The sequence below is a fragment of the Phytophthora parasitica genome, assembly GCF_000247585.1.
Source record: "Phytophthora parasitica INRA-310 unplaced genomic scaffold supercont2.23, whole genome shotgun sequence".
NCBI lineage: Eukaryota > Oomycota > Peronosporomycetes > Peronosporales > Peronosporaceae > Phytophthora > Phytophthora nicotianae.
Genome location: NW_008649009.1, coordinates 784,273 through 800,953, shown reverse-complemented (window position 1 = coordinate 800,953; position 16,681 = coordinate 784,273). Strand labels below are relative to the sequence as shown.

Here is a 16,681-nt window from a genome sequence, read left to right as displayed (position 1 = left end):
CAAGCGCGTAAAGGAAGGGAGGCGATTTGCTGACCTAAGATACCCCGGGCCAAGACCAACATCGGCCCCCCCAAAACCGTCGATCTTATACCTTAAGACCGATAACTCAAAACCGTAATCGACGCAGCGAGTAGAAGTATCCCCGCTGCTGTCAAACGTGCCGCTGTCTACTCAGACAGTCCAAGAAACCAGCCCAAGCGTCGCTTCCGAGATCACCCGAAGAGCGAATCGGCCCACCGACGGGTACACAAGGTGAGCATTACAATTTTACGGAAGATCGGAGTACCCCCTCCGTTAGTCGGCAGTTCGGGCGCAGTGTGCAAGAGGATCTCTGTGATCAGCAATTTTCGCAGAACCACTTCGCCACAAAACTCCTCCGGTGCAATATGTGCACAGCAAGCGTTACATTAAGAAAGTGATGTTCCTTTGCGCCGTGACTCGTCCTCGAGGGGACTGGGATAGCAAGATCGGCCTTTGGCCCATTGTGGAAACTTACGTCACGCAGCGAGCAAGTTGTAACCGCGCGGCTGGAGTTGAAGAGCTCCGTTCTGTGGCAATCTCTCGCGAGGTATCGCGCCAATTGCTGCTCGAAAAGGTTATACCAGCAATTAAGGCGAAGTGGCCGCAAGAAAAAAAGGCCGTTCTAATCAAGTTGCAGCAAGATAACGCTCGGACGCATGTCGATGAAAACGATCCCATCGTCCTGGCTGTGGGATGTAATCAAGATTGGGTCATCAAGCTCCGCAACCAGCCGGCATAAAGCCCTGATCTAAACTGCCTCGACTTAGGCTTCTTTTCCAGCATCCAGTCTCTACAGTTGCGCACGAGGTTGGGAACAACAGAAGATCTCATTGCTGAAGTAACACAGGCCTTTGAAGCTATGACTACCGACACTCCGAACAAAACCTTCCTGACCCTGCAAATGGTAATGACGCAGATCATGAATCATGGCGGCCGAAACGACTTTCGCCTTGGTCACATGCATAAGGACAAGCTGACCAATGCCGGCACGCTACCAATCAGCCTACCTTGTGATAGCCAGACGCTCGTTAGCGCCCACTTCGACATGGATAGACTATCCGCGCTGGATACTCCTTCACCGCCTGCACAACCACTTCTTGTTCCTCCGCTGCACGACGAAATGCCTCCACCCTCGCCCTCTGAGCTAGATCCTTTTCTTTTCTTGTAGCCGTCGTGTCGGTACCTTTGCATATCTAATAGCCGCCAAAAACAACGAGGCGGAGCTATGCGCAATTTTTTTTTAAAAGGTGCAGTATTTTCCGCACAGAGGTAGTACGTTTGTTGCTCAGTTCATACCACCTTTCCCACAGCGGTTGTTCGTCCTGCCGAGTCGAGTACATACTTCCGTTTCTGCGTCGCAACTTTCGCCACATAGGTGCCCTAGACAACCAAATTCGAATTTATCCCTACTCATAAATTCGCTTTTAAGAACCCATAAAATTTCTTAGGTCACGACGATTTACGTGTGTCAAATCGTGTGTTCTCTGGGTTTTTTGGATCGCATACTCATAATTGTAGAAGGTGTCATTGAGTCTTAAGAAGATGGCAAGCACGGATGCTGACGATTCGATGCCTCGCGCCAAGCGATTGAAGATGCTGCGCGAGGCCAAAGCCCGCAAAGAGAGGGGCGAGAGCAATGGTGAAACCGGTGCGCTGGTCGCTGCGGTACTACGACCTGCAGACGACGAACCGAAGCGACTGGAGGATGCCCCGCATCTGGAGGATCAGGAGGAGGACGTGAAAATGGCCAACGCCTCCGAAAAGTCCGACGGCAAGTCAGCAGACCTGGTGGAGAAGGTGGCGCAGGTGCAAGAGGAGGATGCCAAGACGGAAGATGAGAGCGACGACGATTTGCTTAACCTGGCGCCCAAGCGCGCCAACTGGGACATGGAGCGGGATATTGCGCCCATGCTTCGCAAGCTGGAGCGGCGGACGCAGCACGCCATCGTCGAGATTCTGCGTACGTTGAAGTATTCATATCTAGTTGCTGTGCGGATCTAATTCATGTATATAATACTTTCAGGCGAGAAGCTTGCAGCAGAGCAACAAGAAGAAGGTAGTGACGACGACGAAGATGAAGAGGATGAGGACAACGAGGAGGTAGATGAATAGCAATATTGCCAAGTGCAATCCATGTACTATGATATAGCGCTGCAGTCCTTCAACACCGAAGCGGTGCACAGCACGTGACTAAGACTTATCCTTTTTCTGCTTTTTGGCCTTCTTCTTGTCGTCCTTGGATCCGTCCTTACGCTTCTTATCTTTCTTCTTGCCGCTCTTATCCTTCTTTTTGTCTTTCTTCTCGTCCTCCTTGTGGAACTGCTTGAGCTTCTTGTAGATTTGCTTAATTTGTTTGGCATGACGTTGCGCCGCCTCCTCGCCACCCTTTTGCTTCTCCATTTTCAACACTTGGAACGCCTGAGTAATCCTCTGCAACCGATCGGGTACTTCGTCCACAGGCTGGTCCTTTGAGAATTTGCTGCGTTTAATGTAGTCCAATACATCGGCGCTCGCCAGCCCACAAGCCTTTTCGCCGCTACTGGCAGCAACCTCGTCCGTCACATGCCACAACGCTGCAAGCGCCAAATACGACGGGTAGTGCAGCAGTGGCAAGTCTGTGAGCAGCATATCATTCAACATTGCAGTCGAATTGGCGTGCAGCTTTTGCAGGACAGTCGCAGGTAGGTCCTTCTTCAGCACTTGCTTGGCGAAGGCTCGGAAGTCGTCCAAAAAGCCCAATAATGTACGGAATGGGTGATACATGATGAGCTGGAAGCGCACACCTTCCAGCAAGATCATTTCGTGACCAATAATGAACTTGTGGTCCACATGGAGCTGGTCGGCGACTGTGTCCACAGACATGTACTGCTCCTCGACCTTGCCAGCCACATAAATGGCAGTTGGGACGAGATATTTGGGGTGAAACTCCATCACACTGTTGCTCAGATAAAACCTCTTGAACAGCATCATAGCGCAGCACTTGACCTTGTCTGATGTGCGCAGGAACTGAGCGCTACAGCTCTCCTGGATCTTTTCCTCGTAGAAAACTCGCAGCAGCGTTTCCTGCTCTGGATTTAGGAACTCCAGCAGAGGCGTTAGCTGCAAATTGGCCTTCTCCTCTGCTTCTTCCAGCGCCGAGAGATCCACGTCTACTTCGTCATTCCAGTCGAAAGTATCGCGCACAGCAGTCGACGAGCGAGGCACTAGACCAGCGAAAGACCGGGCTTTGCGGCTACTGCCAGCCGATGCTTCAGGCTTCTGAGCTTCCTCACGCTCCAGACGCAATGCTCGCTTAGTCTTTACATGCTGCAGACGCCGTACACGCGCTAGCTCCTCCGCCGAGAAGACCCAGTTATTGAAATGAGTCGATGCCGCCAGGTACGACATGCTGCCGGTGGAGCAATTCGGCGAGTGCTTCAGATTATATTATATGCCTCCTGGAACACTTATGATCCAATGAAGGTTTTACGTGTGCATCACACCAAGTTGAAGCTGTTTTGATCTCCTCATCAGTTCGAAATTCACGATGTGGAGTGCACGTCTCCGTTGTCAATCACGCGCGGCGCTAGGCGCCCGAAGCTTCTCGTCACCGCGCGTGATGACAGCATCCAAGGTGGCGTTGCAGCAACTGCCGCTTGTAGACGTTTCCCCGTTGGTGGAAGCTGCGAACAGCGGTCGCAGCCTGGCTCCTGAGACCAAGAGGCAGATTCTGGATGACATGCGCTCTGCCTGCATCGAAACGGGATTCTTCACGGTCCCTACGGAAGGAGTGTTGTCCAACCAGCTGATCCAGGCAGCGTACCGTCGAGCGGACGAGTTTATCGCTCTCCCCGATCCGATCAAACAAAAATACCACTGCAAACGCTCGCCCAATGCTCGAGGCTGGACACCCATGTTTGAGGAACCGTCGGTATGATAGAGTTTGTGGATATGATCTGGTTGTGGTCTCACTAAGGTTGGTGTTGTGTGTAGTACCAACCAGATGTGGTTTCGCACTTGGAAGGCTTCGACTTAGCGCGTGAACTGCCGGAGACGTATGTGAAGGAGGGGTCGAGTTTGGGGCCGAATGTCTGGCCAGTTGAAGTACCGCGCTTCCGCGAGGACGTATACGCTTTGTACGAGGAGACCACCAAGCTCTCGACAGTGCTGTTCAAGAGTTTTGCTGAGATGCTTGGACTACCGGCCGACACGTTTCTGGTATGCTGTTCTACATGTATTTGCAGTTTTGGATAACGTTGTACTGACCTGGTTGCTGTTTGGGGATTTGAAGCAACACGTGGACGAAGAAGCGGAAGCATTCATGCGACTACTGACGTACCCTGAGACGGTTGCCGCTGTGAAGAATTCAACGGTTGGGATTGCTTCGCATACGGATTTCGAATGCTTCACTATTATTCATCAGAATGGCGAGGGCTTGCACTTGATAAACCGCCAGGGTGTCTGGGTTGAAGCCCCCGTGTGTGATGACAGGTACACTATTGCTCGTGTTGATTTGAACGGTGATCAATCGCGTACAAACGTTGGTTTTCCCTCGACAGGCTCTTCGTCATGGTTGGTGACATGCTCGAGCACTGGACGAACGGAGTTCTAGTTGCGACTGAGGTATACTGAAATGTGCAAAACGTGAGGAGCAGCATTTTTCTAATTTAGATGCTTTTGTGGTGCAGCATCGTGTGTGCAACTCGGAGAAGAAGCGTCAGTCCATCGTACGCTTTAATGGCGCGAATGGCGACACCATTGTCGAGCCACTACCAACGTTCGTGACACCGGAGAATCCGCCTCGATACGCGAGAATGACGCAGCGCGAACATATTACTCACCAAATCGAGCTGGCAGAGCAGCTCCTGCAAAAAACCAAGTCAGAGGCGCATGCGTGACGTTGGCATAGCACCTACACTTGACGAAAATGAGCGTACCATACTCGAGCTCAACAATTAAAATTGGAAAGTTCACCTCTTTGAACTCACGTTTCTTTTAGTTTCTCAGCGCTGCAAACTCTTGGAAGAGTTTTTTTGACTCCTCGTTGCCCATGAGATCGTCTCGCGTGGGCTTCCTGCCGGTTTTGGCCTCAAAATCGTCACGCCACTGTGTTAGAGCGCTCTCCACTCGCGCCAATTTCTCGGTGCGAGTCTCCTGGATAACTTCCAATGGGATGCTGTCTAGCATAGGTTGGCAAAGAACACTCATGATGTCGCGCTTGTCCACCGTTCCATCGGCTAACTTAGTCATCTGTACACCAAAAAAAAAACAATAAGATTATGTCAGAAGCACGCCTATCTTGTCGAGTGCAAGTGTTCTTCTCACCTTGACCAGCTTCTGTTCAGCTCCCGCCCCACCGAGCGGAATCAGTAGACCACCACCAGGTTTGAGGTACTCCAGGAAGCTCTCCGCTTCCGTTTTGGTTTCCACCGCAACGCCGACATGGATACAGTCATACTGACCGTCGGATGGCAGACCAAGGTCTTTCCTCCCAGTACTGACGATGATCTTAGTCTGCTTTTCCGCTGCGTCCTTGCCCAGACAGCGCTGCAAGTTCGCTTTGGAGAACTCCACCAATTCCGGGACAATGTCAACACCCGTGACAAACCCCGCTGGGCCCACTAAGTGAGCCATTGCAGCCACGAGAATGCCCGATCCACAGCCGACATCCACCGCTGTCATTCCAGCTTGGAGGTGGGGTTCTAACAGATTCAATACCTGTGCGTGTTGCTGTGGCGTGGAGATTGTAGCCACCGTGCCGATCTTCAATGGTCGATTGGCATATCGCTCGTTTGAAGCCCGAAATGCTGGTGCCACGAAGTCCCCGCGATCCACACGCCGCAGCGCCGCCTCTAGTCTCGAGCCAGCAACCACCACATTCGTTTGGACTAAACTGTCCACTAATGCAGCGTGCGAATCGCCGCCGATCTGGTGACCGATGCTCGTACTCACAAGTAAATCTTCCGAGATGCCACTCAACACACTCAGAGAGCGGCAGTTGGCAATGGCACGCGCCGAGCTCAACGACCGAAGCACCAGCGATGACATCGAGATTGGAAATAGTCCGACAATCAATTTTTGGTATCCCTTTTTCAGACCATTTCTCGCCTCATATTTCGGACTATTTCTCATTTGGTCATAAAATGTGCTGGACTATTTCTGATGAATTAGTTCGATTCTACATGATTAACTTTATTTTTTCTAGACGATGGGGACAGCCCAGGCTCCATGGCTTTCCATGTTGTAAATGTTCACACCTCTTTCAGCGAGGAAGAAACCGCGGTCGCCCCAATTGGTACCGTCCGAGTTGCGAACGATCCAGTATTTGACTCCCGTCTTGGCGTCAGTACCCCATCCGACAAGACTCACGACGTGGGTAGTTCCAGGGTACTTGGTTGAATCACGCAGGATATAACCTCCCTTAAATTGGCGATACTCCGGCGATAATGAGTACATACTCACAACGATGGGGCCCCGATGATAGATCTCGCTCATCGCCTGAAGCTGAAACTCCTCCGGCGTCGTGAAGTTGAGTGTGCCGTACTCAGAGATCCGATACTTCACTGGGTCCTCCAACACGAAACATTCGCCCTTCAGGTTGCAAGTGTGGCACTGTGTAGCAGCGCAGTCACCCCCTCCCATCCACGACGGGTGCGACGCTATGTACGGGTTGCATGTCAAGTCGACAATGCCGTTTTCGTGGATCCACTTGTGTGCATACCGCGGGTCTCCGCCGTGACACGATCCAAACGAGCGCATGCCGCAGTCAAGCAAGACTTGCGGCGATAGCAGCACCTCCGTGTCAAGACGACCGGTCTTTCTGAACCGTGCAATTCGAATTCGGTCCGACAGCGCACTGACCGTGGCGAAAGCCCAGCAGGATCCGCAGGCGCGCGGGACCATTTGGTTCATAACGCTGGTAGTCAAGCTGACACCCGTTCCGTTATAGTCGCGCCAGTCCCAATTTTCAGGAAGATTATCAAATGATGTGACTTCCGGTAGCGACGTCAGGACGTGCTCGGGATCGTTGCCGCCAAGGAACCAGCCGACACCCTTGTTGGTTTGAACTTCTTCTACGTCTCCGTCCCCTTTGGCACTACCGGTGGACGTGCACGCCGCCATCAAGTCGAGTTGGTGTTGAACCGCGTGCATTGACATCCCATTGTGCGTGTAATCGCCCAGCTGCTTAGGTGCTAGCACCGCCGAGCTGACAAAGCTGCCAAGCGCGATCCACCCAAGCACAGAGCCAATCGACCGCAGCTTGAAGCGGTCAGCGTGGAAGCTCTCCCGAATTGATTGCAGTGGAGAAGTTAAAGACTGCTCCGAAACGTTGTTAGTGTTGAGCAGTGTGCTGGTGCGAGGCTGCAACAACGGAAGATCGGACTTGTCGATGATCGCCATCACGTTGGACTTGGGGGCTCAGAGCTGCTGGAGAAGAATTGCAAAGTGGTGTGCAGGTGCAAACGAGTGGTGCCATGTTCTCTCTACCAGAGCAAACAGCTCCTCTTCGACTGTTGGAAAGACATGGATACTTTTTGGACGACGTGACTCAATGCTATTGGCTAATTCAGCGGTTACGCACCAATCAGAGGAAAAAGAACGTACTTGTCAATCTTGAAGTTGTAACGGTCAGGCACATATTTTGCTGTGTGGTCATCTCTGCTGCGAACAATGTCGAGCGGGCCTGCTTTAAAGTGCCAAATTGATCAATGCTCGCAGTGTTGTCTGCGCCCCCCCCCCCCGTCCCGCGATCGCTGCCCAATGGTTCCAGGCGACCGACGCGAATCATGTATTCCGCTGCGTCATGTGTCAACGTAATCCTCCTCTTCGCTTGTGAGCCAGGGTCAGGAAAGCTGTGAAGCCCTAGTTTATGCGGTAATTTTGTACTAATACTGCAATTCTAGCTATGCACATGATATAACTCAGCGCCGATTTATATAGGGCCTGCCTGACAGGCGAAAGACTAGCCGCAACACACATACAAGTACAGCAAGAAGATGAGGTAGAGAAAAAGGAATAACTTTGTTGGCACATCCAACCACGTACTTAACTCATGAGTTCCTGTCTACACGATGGGCACGGCCCACGCACCTTTGTTTTCGATGTTGTAGGTGTTATTTCCCCGTTCAATGAGAAAGTAGCCGTTTTCACCCCAATGGGTGCCCATAGAATTGCGAACAGCCCAAAACTTGACCCCAGTCTTAGCGTCTTTGCCCCAGCCTACAATACTCACGACATGAGTCGTTCCGGGGCACTTCTCAAAGTCTCGCAGAATATAACCTCCCGTGTAGTGCTTGAACTCTGGCGTCAGCGAGTATAAACTCACAACGATCGGGCCACGATGGTAAATCTCGTTCATTGCTTGGAGTTGAAATTCCTCCGACGTCGTGAAATTCAGTGTGCCATACTCTGAAATGTAGTATTTCGTCGGGTTTTCAACCACAAAACAATCCCCGTTCATAGTGCAAGTATGACATTGGGTGGCGGCACATTCCCCACTACCAATCCACGACGGGTGTGCTGCAATATACGGACTGCATGTCGAATCCACGATACCATTCTCGTAGATCCACTTGTGAGCGTATCGAGGATCTCCTCCGCGACACGAGCCAAAGGAACGCATTCCGCAGTCGAGAAGTACTTGAGGTGACAATATCACTTCTGCATCCAGCCGGCCGGTCTTCTTGAATTTGGCGATACGGATCCGATCCGAAAGCGCGCTGATGGTTGCGAAAGCCCAGCAAGATCCACATGCGCGAGGAACCATTTGGTTCAAGACACTTGTAGTGAGGCTTATACCGGTGCCGTTGTAGTCACGCCAGTCCCAGTTTTCTGGTAGTTCATCGAGTGATCGGATCTCTGGTAACGATGATAAAACATGCTCGGGATCGTCCCCACCGAGATACCAACCGGAGCCTTTGTTGGTTTGAATCTTCGTCGAGGGTAACAAGTTGTTGCTGTTCTGCTCTTTTTGCGTGGTTAGCAACATCGAGGTGATGGCACCCCCTACTGCAACCCAAAAGAGCATGGATCCAATGGATTGACACACAAAGCGAGAATTGTTTCCAGCTGCTTGCCACGATGAATGCTGTTTGGATACTTCCACCTCGACATTTGAAGCTTTGAGCTCATCGGTTCTCGCCATTGCGTAGGAATTTCTGTTGTGGATCAGGAATACATATCGGAGCTCCTGGATTTCGATTCTCGGATCGCCGATTAATGCACTTTTTCAACACGGTGCTCCACCAATGAACACTTGCAGGGGCAACAACGCATAATGACCGTATAACGCTTCTCGAGATGACTTCAAGAGCCATAGAGGGAGTTTAATCCTTGAATATTACATGTAAGCTTCCTGTTCAGACACCAGATAAGAAGATAGTAACTGAGAGGATGTGTATTTGTTATTCCAGTAGCTAAGCCTCAGTATAAAATACATTATGCTAAGCTACACACCTTCGATTCCAAGTATCCGCGGTAGATAGAGCAGTGATTACTCCTCGAATTGGAGACCGGGGACCATCTTCTGTGCCACCACCACATCCGGGATCGGCTTCTTGCCAACGACAAAGAACAACGGAACCGCCTGTTTGTTCTTAGGCGAAAGTACCGGAGACCAGTGACGTCCGAAATGTTCTCCTGCAGTCTTTAGAGACGCCTGAACCTCCAGCGTCCATGAAATCTCGCTAAAGACTCCATGTAACGGGTCGTCCTCGCCGTACTTCATGGCACGCTTCCCCCATTCTTCACTGTCGACAAGAGTCTGACCTGGAATATCAGCCCAGAATTGACTTCCAGGGGCCGAGAGATAGTCGATTATCTTCAGTAGTTCGACGATACTCGAGCGTTCCATGTAAGGGATTAGTCCCTCCATGACCCAGAACGTTGGCATAGTGGGGTTGAATCCGTGCCCCATCAAGTTTACTTCTAAACCCGCTTCAGACAAATTCGAGATAATACAGTCCACATTCTGGGCGATAAGTGGCGCATGCAGCTCTTTCATCACGTCCGCCTTGTGTTCAAACACAGCGCCACTTTGGTCGACTTCCAGAACGTGACAGCCACGTAGTGCGTCCATACGGTACGCACGGGCATCAAGTCCTGCTCCAAGAATCACAATTTGGAGAATTCCGGGATCACGGTGCTGAAGTGCTTCGTCCAGATAGCGCGTACGGAACGCAATAAGGGTTTCTGGAAAAGAGCAGACCTCGCTCCACGTTTCTTTCAAAAACTTCTCGATCTTGGATTGTTGTTTCCGGGTAAGCGGTTCGGCGAAGGGGTCATTAATGAGCCGGTCATTACGAGCACTCTCGAGTGCTCGAAGGTAGGTTGTCACGAAGCCCATGGACTCAGCGAACGCATCGTCCACGTCTAGTATCGATGAAGATGGAGGAATATTCATGTCGGTTTCCTGGCGATGATCCACTTGCTACTTACCAAGCAAAAGCTGTAGTGACCTCCTGTAGAATGCTATCGGTGTACTTTCCCAGAATTTCTAAAGAGAAACCCAAAGAACGAATAAATGGCTGCTAGGATAGCAGTTATGGGATACATGAGAAGCATGGCATGTCTGCATTATAATTTAACGCAACATTGTAGAAAAAGCTAGCTAGCAAGTTAATAGTCCAAACCGGGGCATACATCTTTCAGACGAGCTTCACTTGAAACAGGCTTCTTGCCCATAATGAACGTAATCGAAACGGTCTTGTTGGTATCTTGGGAGATCAGTGGCGTCCACTTGCGTCCAAAATGGATTCGATCGTTTTTTAGTGACGCTTGTAGTCTCAAACACCAGGGAATCTTGCTCAGAACACCATGGAGAGGGTCATCATCGGAGTATTTCATCGTGACAGCAGTATCCCCAAAATTGAACGTTGCCTCGCCAACCATGTCAGCCCAGAACTCGCTGCAAGGCGCGGACATACCATCGAGTGCATCCAACAACGTCAAAATACAGGAGCGTTTCATGTACGGTAGGAGACCTTCCATGATCCAGAAAGTAGGGGAGCTCGGGTCGAATCCATGAGCTAACAACTTACTGTCCCAGTCGTCGTCAGCAAGATTCGCGACGATATAGTCGGCTTTCTTAGCAATTAGCGGTACATTTTCCTCCTTCATCACTTGGTCCATGCGCTCGAAAGCTTGGCCACTTTGATCGATTTCGAAAATATGACATCCGTGTAGAGAATCCAAGCGAAATGCACGGGTATCCAACCCTGCGCCGAGGATCACAATTTGGCGAATATTGCCGTCACGGTGCTCCAATGCTTCATCCAGATACCGGGTACGAATTGCGATGAAGTCTCCCCACAAACTACTCGGTTTCGACGTTGTAAGGAAGAACTTTTCTAGATCCACACGCTTCTGGCGAGTAAGCCGCCCCGCAAAAGGATCGTTAACGATACGATCAGAGCGCATACTCTCGATGGCACGCAGATATGCCGTTCCGAAACTGGTGAACTGCGCGAAGGTGTCGTCCACACATCTCGGTTGCATTTTATCGGAGTTGCCCTGCGATTCGTCCATGAGTTTGGATTGTCATGTCAGTTTAGCATGTCAGTGATGTCTGGTCTGCGAGAATATGAGATAAGGCACGAAAAAAAAAAAACTCAACGGGATCAAGAACCCTTCATCCCCGTCGCAAGCATTCCGTCGCTACAGATCTTTTTCAGAGGTGAATCCACGCCGTTAAAGAAATCATGGTTGATGAGGATTTCAGCCAAATGTACCACCACCTTGGCAACTTACGCAAGGCTTGCAGACGAAGTGGAGTTGTTCTTCCAGAGGTTGTTTTTTTATGTTGGAAACGGCAAGAGCGTGTGGGTCTCTAACATGTTCGTATTTCTTCTGTAGAACGTCTATGATTCTTCGACCGAGATTTTGACGGCACTTTCAGCATCTCATGGGGACGAAGAGGTAATCAGTACGATCAAGCTATGACCAAAGATATTTGATAAACTAACATTTGGATGGCATATCTTCCAACTTATTAGGGCGCTTTGAAGTTACTGGCCGCAAAGCTCAGAGTAGGAACCAAGCGAGAACATGCCGCGATAGCGAAAACTGATGACACCGAGAGGACTATCGGTGATGGTGGGGAGGAAACTCCCGTAGATTTAGAAGAAGATGAAGTTGACGATAACAACACTGCCGAGCCGGAAGAAGAACCACCACGAAAGATATCCCGCTTGACTGAAGATGTTCGCAAGGAACCAGCGGCTGTGTTTTCAAATCAAGTTATTGTGAACACATTCGCCGAATACGGTGAGCAGCAACTTCATCGAGGACACACGGGTAAAGGGGTCGCCCATCTACGAGCAGCACGTGCTATTCGAGACTATCCCTGCCCGATCACGTCTGGTACTGAAGCTCGTGCTGTTCCCTTGGTTGGATCCAAGATGGCGACTCAGGTCGAGCAGATTTTGAGCACTGGAAAGCTGGAAGAAAAGCCCAAGCTGGACGATGCGGAAAAGCACAATTTGCCTAAACTGGTTCACGAAGTGCACGAAGCTCCAGCAAAATGCTCCGAAAACCAAATTTTGGTTGATGAACTCACCAAATTCGGGGAACATGAGCTCAATTTCCGCAGTGTTAGTAAAGGTATGACCCACCTTCGTGCAGCTCGAGAATTACAGCTTACCGGTCACGTTATCACTTCTGGAGATCAAGCGCGTCGAGACGTACCGCTCGTTGGATCGACAATTGCCGACAAAATCGATCAGATTCTTAAATATGGGCGAATTGTCAAGGATATCCTAATTGCTGGAAGAAATATTCAACCAGATCTTATTGCAGAGAATCGTGCTGTACGACCTGAAAATCGGTCCCTCGTCGATGCATTGACTGACTACGGTAGTAGTCACTTGCATTCGGGTCATGTTGGCAAGGGTGTGGCTCATTTACGCGCTGCATTGGCGATTCGAGATTCAGAAATTGTGGTGACATCGGGAAAGCAGGCGGCAGAGTCAATCAAGTATGTTGGAGCTCAGATTGGAGCTAAGATTGATCAACTTTTGGAGCACGGTCACGCTGATACTGACGATGATGTGGATGACCAAGACGAGGAAGGAAGCGAGTTTGGCCATCGTGAACCATCTGGAACGCCACAAATTGTGCACGAAGTGCGCAGTAAGCCAGCTCGAGTTCAAGGAAACCAAGAGATTGTGGATGCGCTTTCGGCGCATGGAGAGAGACAGCTTGTCAAGTGGCACACTGGTCAAGGAACGGCTTTCATGCGCGCAGCTCGACGGCTTCGTGATGCTGCAGAGTTAGTGACAAGTGGAACTGTGGCCAAAGCGTTGGGATGTATCGGAAACAAGGTGGCCACATTCATCGATGCTATGACGTGTGAGTCGGCCGACGAGGCAGAAGAGATCATCGAAGAAGCGGAAAAGTAGGGACAACTAAGTTCGATGGTGGGGGCATTTGTTTGTTTTTTGTGTAATTTTTCAAGAAAAAAACTCATTGGGAATTATTTCTTCATTAAAGAGTTCGATGACGAGCGCTACGCACTCATGGCAGTTGGAAGCCTCACAGTCTCCCATATTTGTATTTTTCTCGTGAAAAACTTTCTGGCATTTTTTTCTGTGAAGGATTGGCGAGGTTGAATCCTCTTGTCTCGCTTGAAGGTTTTGGAAGTAGTTGTACCAACGGTGACATGTTAATGTCTACGTCTCAGACTTTGGTTGTTCTCGCACGAAAATCTCTAGACATCGTCTCATTCTCGCTTTTGGAAGCTGCAACACACAAGTGATCATGACCGATGCCAAGACAGCCGATGCGGTGTATGCACAGATCGGGAAGCTGCGCGAGATGGCCAAGAGTAAAAACGTCGATATCCCAGAGGTAGTCTGCCACCTTTAGCCATTCTCTTCATTCGATCTCACATCCGAATCGTTGATGAATAGAACCCCTACGTAGCCACACACGAGATCGCCACGGCACTTCTCGCGTCGAACGGAGACGAGCAGGTCGGAAGCTAAGTCCTTATCACCCAAGAAGGTCATAGCTAACGTTGTATCGTTTGGTAGGGTGCTATGAAAAAGGTGATGGCAAAGTTTGGTCGAAACAAGCGATCGCTTCCGGCCGAGTCGAATCAGAGCAACAAGAAGACGAAGCGTGCGGGTGAAAACGGCGAGGAGAGTGACCCAGCTTCTGCGGGTTACGCGTACACCGCTGTATCCATGGAGGACGTTGGTGAAGAAGAGCCCATGGCTCCGCACAAGACCATCCGTTTGGTCGAAGAAGTTCGCGAGAAGAAGGCTGCGAATCCTGCCAATCAGAAGATCGTGGACGCATTTGCTGCGTATGGCGAAGAGCAACTCGAATATGGACACACTGGCAAGGGGGTATCGCATCTTCGTGCTGCGCTCCACATCCGTGATCACCCGGACGCTATCAAGTCTTCGAAGGAAGCACGAGCAGTCCCCATGGTGGGCAACAAGATCGCTGCTCAAATCGAAGAAATTTTGGCCACGGGGAAGGTGAAAGACACGACCGGCGATCAAAATGTAAGTACCGATGTGGAACACCACCAACGTCCTGAATTGGTGATGGAGATTCACAATTCTCAAACCAAATGTCCCGAGAACCAACCGTTGGTGCAAGAACTGACGAAGTTCGGAGAGCACGAACTCTACTTCGGTAGTTCCGGGAAGGGAACGAGTCACCTCCGTGCGGCGCGAGAGATTCAACTGGCAGACCACGTGATCAAGTCTGGATCAACCGCTCGAACGAGCGTCCCGTTGGTCGGTGATGTGATCGCTGACAAGATCGACCAGATTTTGGAGTATGGCCGTATTGTCAAGGACACGGGGGAGACCACGGGGTCTCGAAGCTACTCGCGCGGCAGTGGTGGGGGTTATACGCTTGCTCCGATTGTCAAGGACTTGCGTGAAAAGCCGGCCAAATGTCCCGAGAACCAGTCGATCGTCGATGCTTTGGTCGACTACGGTGACAGTCACTTGTACTCTGGCCACAGAGGCAAGGGGATCTCGCATTTGCGAGCAGCTCAAGGTATTCGCGACTCTGACACGGTAGTGAAGTCGGGAAAGCAAGCCAGCAAGGCCATCGGGATGGTCGGTCAACGTATTGCGGCCAAGATCGACCAGATCATTCAACAGGGTCACGCTGATAGCGACGAAGATTATGAGTACGATGCAGCTGAAGAAGAAGAGGAAGAAGAGAGTGAATACGGCAAGCGTGAACGTGACTCGGTGGTGCCTCCGATCGTGCGAGATGTTGTCAGCAAGCCGGCTGAAGTTGAGAAGAACCAGGTCTTGGTTGACGCTCTGGTCGAGTATGGCGAGGAAGAGCTGTACAAGCGCCACACTGGTCGAGGAACGGCGTTCCTACGTGCTGCACGCCGTCTTCGCGATGCTGATATGGCCGTGACCAATGGGCAAGAAGCGAAGAAATTGGGGCGCATCGGTGACAAGGTGGCGAATTACATCGAGACGATGCTGGCGAAGTAATTTTTAATGAGTAGCGAGCACTCATTTTGTTAGTCACCAGCACCGAAGAGAAGAAGACCAGCGTGGCAGTTTAGGGTGGGCTGGTGACTGCGTCGTTATGGACCTTATATATTCTCATTTTTGCCCGAAAATCCTTCTTTATTCGAGGCAACCGAGCCATTCCTCGTACTTGGGATTACAAATTGGTCCAATATTCTTCATAATTTGTTGACGACGCAATTCGATAGTGTTGGGGTCTCCAGAACACGAAATTGGCATGAACCGATCACTGAAGCAGATGCCCGAGCTTGAACCAAACACTGGTGTGTGTGGGGAAGGTTCGGGCTTACACTCTCGATACAAAATGCCGATGCATTGTTGCACACTTCGTTCGAATTCATCTTCTGGCTTCATAGGTGGAAAGGTAGAATTGCGTGGATCGGGTGGGATGTTACCGGGGTTTGCTTGATCAATAGAAGGCGGTGGTCCAGTTTGATTCACGCATACCGTCGAGTCAAATGACTTGAAGAGTTCCAGAGTTCCGGTTGTGGCTGTATGATCAGGCAACTCGCAAGATAGCGCTTCAACTTGTGCTCCATTTCCACAGGTATTTCTTTTAAGATTGCAGTCGCTTTGCAAGAAACCATTGCAGCACAGAGGGCAACTATCAACCACCAGCATTTTCAGTGTTTGATGAGCACGTGTAAGATCGGGGAACGTCTTGAGTCTAGGCATTGCCAAGACTAGCATGATCTCGAGGCGAGTCAGTTGTGCAAAGTCTTCAGGTAATGAATCCAATGCTTCAAGTCTTGCCATCAGAATCGAGCGAAGATTGGTGAGACCAGCAACATCGGGTAGTTTGGGTAGCATCATGTGCGCGCCCAAGTGTAGAAACGTTAGCTTTTTCATGTTGCTGAACAATCCTTGGGGTAATGAAGCAAGACTTGTCGTTCGAGCCTTGCCTTGAATGTGCAAAAATTCGAGATCCGTGAACTCGGAAGCCCATACTGGTAATGTGGTCGTATGTGTGAATATCAAAGCTCTATAATGATGAACGAAAGTGTTAGTTTTCAGAACAGTTATTGCTTCAGTTAGTGTCGTACATGTGCTTTAGACGAGAGCAGTGATGGAGTGTTTCGGGAAATTCAGGTAGTCGTCGGTTTACTAGTTGTAAAATCTCTACCGGAAGCCGCGAGTTTCGATACCTTCGTGGTGACATTCGGAGGATC

At 50.4% G+C, this 16,681-nt stretch overlaps 12 protein-coding genes across 16 annotated transcripts; 5 read left to right on the top strand and 7 right to left on the bottom strand.

The window, feature by feature from the left end:
- Positions 1-418: 418 nt before the first annotated feature.
- Positions 419-1,189, top strand: PPTG_10934 (hypothetical protein; the record flags this gene model as incomplete). The annotated part of the gene is made up of 2 exons (XM_008906449.1): positions 419-716; positions 789-1,189. The coding sequence occupies 2 exons, from the start codon at positions 419-421 to the stop codon at positions 1,187-1,189; spliced, it is 699 nt and encodes a 232-aa protein (XP_008904697.1).
- A 284-nt stretch (positions 1,190-1,473) lies between these two features.
- Positions 1,474-3,456, top strand: PPTG_10933 (hypothetical protein). Its single transcript, XM_008906448.1, has 2 exons — positions 1,474-1,981; positions 2,045-3,456. Exons 1-2 carry the CDS (start codon positions 1,564-1,566, stop codon positions 2,131-2,133), a joined length of 507 nt encoding a protein of 168 aa, XP_008904696.1. The 5' UTR covers positions 1,474-1,563; the 3' UTR covers positions 2,134-3,456.
- PPTG_10932 (hypothetical protein) lies at positions 1,979-3,461 on the bottom strand. The gene has a single exon (XM_008906447.1). The coding sequence runs from the start codon at positions 3,406-3,408 to the stop codon at positions 2,212-2,214; it is 1,197 nt and encodes a 398-aa protein (XP_008904695.1). The 5' UTR covers positions 3,409-3,461; the 3' UTR covers positions 1,979-2,211.
- An 82-nt stretch (positions 3,462-3,543) lies between these two features.
- On the top strand, positions 3,544-4,998 carry PPTG_10931. Of its 2 annotated transcripts, XM_008906445.1 has the most exons (5): positions 3,544-3,931; positions 3,994-4,218; positions 4,292-4,491; positions 4,560-4,623; positions 4,689-4,998. In XM_008906445.1, exons 1-5 carry the CDS (start codon positions 3,548-3,550, stop codon positions 4,896-4,898), a joined length of 1,083 nt encoding a protein of 360 aa, XP_008904693.1. In that variant the 5' UTR covers positions 3,544-3,547; the 3' UTR covers positions 4,899-4,998. The 2 variants fall into 2 exon arrangements, with proteins under 2 accessions (XP_008904693.1, XP_008904694.1); XM_008906446.1 differs by having other exon boundaries at positions 4,292-4,623.
- PPTG_10930 (protein-L-isoaspartate O-methyltransferase) lies at positions 4,517-6,067 on the bottom strand. Of its 3 annotated transcripts, none has more exons than XM_008906443.1 (3): positions 5,326-6,067; positions 4,989-5,250; positions 4,517-4,912 (listed from the first exon to the last, which is right to left on the bottom strand). In XM_008906443.1, exons 1-2 carry the CDS (start codon positions 6,046-6,048, stop codon positions 4,996-4,998), a joined length of 978 nt encoding a protein of 325 aa, XP_008904691.1. In that variant the 5' UTR covers positions 6,049-6,067; the 3' UTR covers positions 4,517-4,912; positions 4,989-4,995. The 3 variants fall into 3 exon arrangements, with proteins under 3 accessions (XP_008904691.1, XP_008904690.1, XP_008904692.1); XM_008906444.1 differs by having other exon boundaries at positions 4,646-4,912; positions 4,975-5,250; XM_008906442.1 differs by having other exon boundaries at positions 4,541-5,250.
- Positions 6,068-6,089: 22 nt separating this feature from the next.
- Positions 6,090-7,639, bottom strand: PPTG_10929 (hypothetical protein). The gene has a single exon (XM_008906441.1). The coding sequence runs from the start codon at positions 7,399-7,401 to the stop codon at positions 6,202-6,204; it is 1,200 nt and encodes a 399-aa protein (XP_008904689.1). The 5' UTR covers positions 7,402-7,639; the 3' UTR covers positions 6,090-6,201.
- A 426-nt stretch (positions 7,640-8,065) lies between these two features.
- On the bottom strand, positions 8,066-9,145 carry PPTG_10928 (hypothetical protein; the record flags this gene model as incomplete). The annotated part of the gene is made up of 1 exon (XM_008906440.1): positions 8,066-9,145. One exon carries the CDS (start codon positions 9,143-9,145, stop codon positions 8,066-8,068), a length of 1,080 nt encoding a protein of 359 aa, XP_008904688.1.
- Positions 9,146-9,374: 229 nt separating this feature from the next.
- On the bottom strand, positions 9,375-10,439 carry PPTG_10927 (hypothetical protein). Its single transcript, XM_008906439.1, has one exon. The coding sequence runs from the start codon at positions 10,400-10,402 to the stop codon at positions 9,494-9,496; it is 909 nt and encodes a 302-aa protein (XP_008904687.1). The 5' UTR covers positions 10,403-10,439; the 3' UTR covers positions 9,375-9,493.
- A 112-nt stretch (positions 10,440-10,551) lies between these two features.
- On the bottom strand, positions 10,552-11,526 carry PPTG_10926 (hypothetical protein; the record flags this gene model as incomplete). The annotated part of the gene is made up of 1 exon (XM_008906438.1): positions 10,552-11,526. One exon carries the CDS (start codon positions 11,524-11,526, stop codon positions 10,618-10,620), a length of 909 nt encoding a protein of 302 aa, XP_008904686.1. The 3' UTR covers positions 10,552-10,617.
- Positions 11,527-11,699: 173 nt separating this feature from the next.
- On the top strand, positions 11,700-13,471 carry PPTG_10925 (hypothetical protein; the record flags this gene model as incomplete). Its single annotated transcript, XM_008906437.1, has 3 exons — positions 11,700-11,786; positions 11,854-11,916; positions 11,994-13,471. The coding sequence occupies 3 exons, from the start codon at positions 11,700-11,702 to the stop codon at positions 13,395-13,397; spliced, it is 1,554 nt and encodes a 517-aa protein (XP_008904685.1). The 3' UTR covers positions 13,398-13,471.
- Positions 13,472-13,733: 262 nt separating this feature from the next.
- On the top strand, positions 13,734-15,640 carry PPTG_10924. 2 transcript variants are annotated; one of them, XM_008906435.1, is made up of 3 exons: positions 13,734-13,845; positions 13,908-13,970; positions 14,031-15,640. In XM_008906435.1, exons 1-3 carry the CDS (start codon positions 13,756-13,758, stop codon positions 15,471-15,473), a joined length of 1,596 nt encoding a protein of 531 aa, XP_008904683.1. In that variant the 5' UTR covers positions 13,734-13,755; the 3' UTR covers positions 15,474-15,640. The 2 variants fall into 2 exon arrangements, with proteins under 2 accessions (XP_008904683.1, XP_008904684.1); XM_008906436.1 differs by having other exon boundaries at positions 13,908-15,640.
- On the bottom strand, positions 15,612-16,671 carry PPTG_10923 (hypothetical protein; the record flags this gene model as incomplete). Its single annotated transcript, XM_008906434.1, has 2 exons — positions 15,612-16,494; positions 16,556-16,671. 2 exons carry the CDS (start codon positions 16,669-16,671, stop codon positions 15,612-15,614), a joined length of 999 nt encoding a protein of 332 aa, XP_008904682.1.
- Positions 16,672-16,681: the final 10 nt, after the last annotated feature.